Genomic DNA, 6,741 nt, shown 5'->3' on the forward strand with positions numbered 1-6,741 from the left:
TAAATGAAGAACATTACTGCTCCAACTCAATGTTGCAATTCAAAAACGATTTCCAACCCATTAGTCAAAGGAGACACATAGATGCCATCTCACTCACTGGCCGTTTCTCAATGTCGAGTATACCTGCTGCAGAGCCACTATTTCAAGTATACTACGTCATCGAGTGGCGCCAAAGGACTGTTTAAATCAGGGGTGTCAAACTCAATTTCAACTCGAGCCACATTAGCATCATGGTTGCACTCAAAGGGCCAGTTTTATACATAAGATTATATAAGAATAAATATATAAATATTTCATATATATAAAATCATGTATTATATAACATTATTTCCTCTTCATTGGATTATTATCGGATAGGTTAATCACTTCATAATTAACTACGTCTGAAAGCAGAAGTCCAGGGCAAACAATTGCAAGTCTCTTCAGTGTGCATGTCACAAAATGATTTAAAAAGAAAAAGCCAAATTCTGGAAAAACTACAAAAAATAAGTGAAATTCTGAAAAAAAGGTAACATTTGAGAAAAAAAAGTCAAATTCCGAGAAAAAAGTCATATTTGAGATGCATTGTGGGACATGTAGTTTATGGGCAATGTGCTTCTGTAAAGCGGCACGTAACCGTATAATAAACATATTATATTCTTTGCTCTTGTGGGGCCACATGAAATGAAGTCGCGGGCCGGATTTGGCCCCCGGGCCTTGAGTTTGACACCCCTGGTTTAAATGCATGCCCAGCATTCGGCGCCACTCGATGACGTATATACGTATACTTGAAATAGTGGCTCTGCAGCAGGTATACTCGACATTGAGAAATGGCCACTATGTTGGCATTGTATGTCAGTATACATGCATATGTGTGCTCTCTTTAAAATCCTTTATTTATCAAACAGATATGGGGACAAGTGTCCAGTGATGGAGAATATATATACTATGGGGTGTACAGCCGTGTTTAAGGAAAAATCTATCTTAAGGTCACCCCACGTTCCTTTGGCCTTGATAACATGTTTATCATGTGAGCATCATGTGTTAGAGGGTCGTGCAGCGATATGTAATCTTTCCCTTTTGACACAGTTCATTTCAGATAAGACACCGTCACTGCTATGCAGGAAAGAGAACACAGATATGAGCCCAACAAAAGAAAAAATGTGCAAATTCAAACAATACCAGTCAAGAGGTTGCGCAATCAAAATAGGGCAGAAATTAAATGTGCAACCAGCTACTTCCTTTTTATTTTCAACTTATGTATTCAGTCCAGTGCTCTTCATGCAATGTGTTCCTAAGCCATTCATGTTCACAGGTTCATCTCTAAACTCTGCCTTAAACATATCCAGCCAATAAGTGTTGAGGGTGAGTGAATGAGTGCAACCTGTGCTACAGTACATAACAACCCCGTACAGTACAATGAATATGGTACCAGATATCCTCTATTCAGGGACTCCACACCTCTAAAACATCTCCATGTCAGCACATACAATCAAAAGTATCATCAGTCTTAAAAAAAGGAAAGCATTAAATAAAACCAAAATAAAAAAAACTAGAAAAAAACCGTTGAGTCATCAGTTATGATGTTTGTTATTCTTCAGGGAAATGGATTTCTCTTTATAGCATCAATTGACCTTCTGTCCACTAATATTAGTGTGTTACATCATGTTCACCAGGAGAAGGGCTCTCGAACACGTCCTGCCATAGGAGGAAACCACCACTTCCACTTAAATACACATTGAATATTTTCAACTGTCTTCCTTCTCCTATATGTTAAACCAAATACTCTATATGTTAATCGGATTACTCCTAATTGTCATCATAGCACTTAACTGTCATTAAAATACTCTACCAATACTTCACTGTCACCACTGTGGAGGCGAAGTAAACTCACAGCAGATGAAGATTGGGGGTTATATTGTGTGAAAGGGGGACGGGGGACGCAGAAGGTCAGAGGGGCGGGGTTACTGTATTTGACAGGTGGTGGAGGAGGTGGCCTGGCAGCACATGCAGGTGGGGTTGACTGATTTAGGCGGGATCAGATCCAGGTCCTCGTCGTCGGGGATCTCGTCTAGGCGGTAACCATCTTTCAGCAGCTGGATGTTCAGATCCTGATTGATTTGCTGGAGAAGAGACGATAAAGAGAGGAGATTGATTTTTTTTTCAGTCATCCACACCAATCAGAAGGGCTGTGCTCCACATGTACCAGCCATTGTTAACCAATCAGAAGTGGCCCATGATAGAAGGTGATAGACAGATTGATCCAATCACCTTCCTAGTATTTTTGAAAGTGCCTGCCCTTTCCAAATGGCTTCCAGTGGAGCTTTCCTAGACAAACCATCTGAGTCAGGTTAGTAATGCTCCATCTCATGTTTCTATTACAGGGTGAATCTTAAACTGAAGCTTGACTTTAAAGCAACCCAACGGAAGTTTCATGTAAGTTTAGTTCTTTCACTCGTAGCTCGGGCTGCGGGGGCGCTAGAGACGGGAGCATGTTGATACGACCTTCCTAGCCGGAGTTATGGCCGCATTTTACAATAAACTTAAATTGGGTCGCTTAAAAATAAATATCGCAAATCGAATCGCAATCGCAATATTTGTCAGAAAAATCGTAATTGGATTATTTCCCCAAATCGTGCAGCTCCTAGTCTAGAGTCCCAAACCTAGTAGTTCCTGTTATAAACAGCTAGCCAACTAGCTAAAAAAAATGAAACTTTGTGAAACAGAGTTTGACATTTGGGGTATATAAAACTAATCACCTCCTGGCAGAGCATTAGATGAGATGATTGATACTAATTTCATGTTTGTAGCATATGCTAAATATGAAGCTACAGGTAGCTGCTAGCTAGCTTAGCTTAGCACAAAGACTAGCCTTGCGGTATCCAGAGTTGACGAAACTATCTAACAACACCTGTCTCACTTATTTAGATGTTATATGTCGTTTGTTTAATCCATGAAAGACAGAGGGGTGTATGAAAGAACATTCATCTTTTTACAGACTTCAAATCTCATGGCTTGTTTTGAGAGTGAGTAACATTTACAGTGGTAACCATGGAAAACTGAGTTAGGGCACGATCACAGATGGCTGTAATGATCATCACTTGGAGCTTTGTCATGAATGTGATGACTACTGTACTGTCCTGCTGTGATTTTTTTAAAGGAAAACAATGCCTTTGTTTGCTGGAAAAACAGAAGAAAAGTCTTAATTTGATTTCCAATATTCAACTTTTCATGTAATAACTTATTGTTGTTAGCAAGAACTTAGAAAGAGGGTACAATTACTAAATTGGGGTTGTAACATGTATATTAGCTATTTCTCTGATGACATGGTGGCATTAAAATCTGAACCCTTGTTGGCTTGAATACAATATAACAATAAGCTTGGTCATGTCAAAGAGAGAGAAATGATTGAAACTAGGATTCCTCTGGGGAATAAATGATGTCTGTGATTTGCATTTAAATTGGCACCAGCGGTGAAAATATGATGTTAGGAGAGACACCCAGAGAGGACATTACATTTATTTCCAGCATTGTGTTTCACGCAGTGTAATAATGCTCTTGTAGCTAGACAGCATAATCATTGTTGAGCAGGAAGGATATAAATGGGTTTTTGTTGAGACTGACGCATAAAAGCCGGGCTCTCTGGCCTCTTGACATTTATGGGAAATGGAGTGAAAAAGGCGAGGAGGGGGGGCTGAATGAGAGAGCAAATGTGAGGCAAAGAAGGCGAGGTTTGCTCGATCAGATATCTCACCTCAGCAGAGGAGTATCCCGACGATGAGTATCTAGACATGTCAAAATCATCATCACTGAAACAAACAAAGAAACACAGGTTAGCTTATCAAGTCTGTGGTTAATGTGTTTAAGTGGAAAGAAGTGCATTAATCACAATCTGTTTCTTTGCCAAGTCCGTTTCACGCCCAACAAATGTGTCTGTGTGTGTGTGTGTGTGTGTGTGTGTGTGTGTGTGTGTGTGTGTGTGTGTGTGTGTGTGTGTGTGTGTGTGTGTGTGTGTGTGTGTGTGTGTGTTTACCTGTCTGTGTCTAGGGCCACCAAGGGCTTCTCATCTGGGCTCTGGTCTAAAGAGGAGTAGCCTTTGTTAGGCACTACCAACCTGCAGAGAGGGAACAGAGAGAGAAAGAGAAGAAGAAGAAATGATCAGAGGAGCAGTAAAAGGGTGTGACAGAGTACGAGAGGAAGAACGGAGGAACAGATGGAGGAGGGAAAATAGATCCCCTAACAGGAAGAAGTGAGTAAGACTGGCAGAGCTGCTTAAATAAAAGAAAGGATTGCCTGGAGGCGACCTCGCGGCTGAACTACAGGAACAAGTGAAGCTTGAAAGACGCCTCATTTGTAACTCGAACATCTTACAAACCCTGAATCAATAAGACTATACTCGTGCGAGCCTCACTGGCAGACAGAAATAACGGACATGTGGATGACATCCCTCTTGTCAAACCCCGCCATGATCACATGTTCCTTATAATACACATGTTCCTGATGTTACACACGTTCCATCCTGATTTTACACATGTTCCTGATGTTACACACGTTCCTCCTGATGTTACACACGTTCCATCCTGATGTTACACACGTTCCTGATGTTACACATGTTCCTGATGTTACACACGTTCCTGATGTTACACACGTTCCATCCTGATGTTACACATGTTCCTGATGTTACACATGTTCCTGATGTTACACACATTCCATCCTGATGTTACACACGTTCCTGATGTTACACACGTTCCTGATGTTACACATGTTCCTGATGTTACACATGTTCCATCCTGATGTTACACACGTTCCTGATGTTACACACGTTCCTGATGTTACACATGTTCCATCCTGATGTTACACACGTTCCATCCTGATGTTACACATGTTCCTGATGTTACACATGTGTAGCACCGGGGACATGTCTGCACCACTTTGCAAAATGGTTGATTACAAAATCAACCATTTTGCAAAGTGGTGCAGACATGTCCCCGGTGCTACACATGTGTAACATCAGGAACATGTGTAACATCAGGATGGAACGTGTGTAACATCANTGCTGGTATAGCTGTAGGGGGTTGGGAACTATGGTATACTGTAGGGGTTGTCGACTCCGCTTCGCGTCGGGCCGAACACGCCCCTTACTGTGATATAGATGAACAAAAACTACGTTTTTTTTGTGCATGTATTAGGCTATTTATTACATTATATAAAACTGTTAACCTCTAATAGGAAACAAATAACTCCTATAAGGAGAATTAAAAATAATACACAGGCCTACTTTAAAATAAATTAAACACAGCACTTGGGGAGTCCTCTGCCCATTTGAAGGAAACAAAAATATAATTAAAATGGGCCCACTTTGAAATAAATAAAACATATAGCTGCACCCTAAAAATAGTTAAAGGTAGGGTAGGTAAGAATGGCGAAACCAGCTCGAGTGCGCTAGAATTTGAAAATACAAAACCGGAAAAAATATGCCTCTTCCTTCAGACTTTCTTACAGAGTCCCTCCTCCAACACACACGAACGCGCATCATCAATGAGGCCACGAGATAAGTTTGTGCCAGATGGAAGGCTGACAGGCAGGTAGGCCATCCAATTATTTTAGCCGGGCCGGCTAAAATGTGGTCGTGCTTTTTACAGCGCTACGGCTTCCAGAGATTAATTTTTGTATGTATTTATTGTCAAAGCATTTAATATATTCATTGCTATCGGGACGTTAAGAGCATTCCATGGAATATAACAAAAAGTGTTTTCTGAAATAGATTACATACCCCATTGAATTATGACTGAAGATTGTCAGCTGTCTTCCTCTCCCTTGTTGTTCCTTGATACGTAAAGGCTGCAGCACCTTTGACAACTTCTCTCTACATATCAAACATACCGGTAAACCAGCATTGTTTGCTGTGAAAGCATATAACTCTGTCCACACAGAATTAAATCCTGTGTTCCTCCGGTACTTTTCTTTGATTTATCCATAGTTCGCTCATCGAGCCGGGGGTCAGGTTATTCGCCTGCAAGAAAAGGCGCTCGCGCGGGACCGTAGCAGGATGTGACGCATATTTTAGTTGACCTAATTAAAACCGTTTTGTTTTTTATTTATGTGTCACAGTATCACCTCAAAATACAAGATACGAAACATTTTCAACCATGCAACAAAATATAAATAGTCCTACAAATACTTTTATTTTATTTCCTTCTTATTTTTGTCTATGGTGGCCTAAAGGTCCAAACCAGAACAATAAAAAGCCGCGATGCCGCCCTGNTTATATAATGTAATAAATAGCCTAATACAGGCAAAAAAAAACGTAGTTTTTGTCTGATATAGGCCTAACAATAAATACAACTTTATTAGCTATCAAGCTATGAAATATGTTTTGCGGCTCCAGACAAAAAAATGTTTTGGAAAAAGGAGCAAAATGGCTCTTTTGGTCAAAAAGGTTGCAGACCCCTGAGTTAGACTCATGAACGGGTTGGAATAGCTTGTTAGCTCGTAGCAATCCTCCGGCTTGTTTACGTTAGCGGCCGCCATTTAGCTTAGCTTGCAGCAGCCGCATAAACTTCCTAATTAGCACGGCAAATCTCACGGTTTATCTCCACCATTTATTTACTCTGTTTATGTTCTCACCACTGTCGTTATGTTGAACATGAACAGTCCCTTCGTCGAAGGGACTGTTCATGTTCAACATAACGACAGTGGTGAGAACATAAACAGAGTAAATAAATGGTGGAGATAAACCGTGAGATTTGCCGTGCTAATTAG

At 40.6% G+C, this 6,741-nt stretch overlaps 1 protein-coding gene across 1 annotated transcript in view; it reads right to left on the minus strand.

Annotated features, from left to right (window-relative positions):
* Positions 1-734: 734 nt before the first annotated feature.
* The window catches only part of LOC104942325 (protein FAM219A-like), a 17,990-nt gene continuing 11,983 nt past the window's right edge, over positions 735-6,741 (minus strand). Inside the window, exons 3-5 of the mRNA XM_010767529.1 lie at positions 4,013-4,134; positions 3,734-3,788; positions 735-2,102 (exon numbers count right to left, since the gene is read on the minus strand). Of these exons, the coding sequence (XP_010765831.1) occupies positions 1,944-2,102; positions 3,734-3,788; positions 4,013-4,134 (336 nt within the window). The 3' untranslated portion in view covers positions 735-1,943. The remainder of the gene's footprint in view (positions 2,103-3,733; positions 3,789-4,012; positions 4,135-6,741) is intronic.

This window comes from Notothenia coriiceps, unplaced genomic scaffold (genome assembly GCF_000735185.1).
Source record: "Notothenia coriiceps isolate Sejong01 unplaced genomic scaffold, NC01 NC01_scaffold00004483, whole genome shotgun sequence".
In the NCBI taxonomy this organism is placed as follows: Eukaryota; Metazoa; Chordata; class Actinopteri; order Perciformes; family Nototheniidae; genus Notothenia; species Notothenia coriiceps.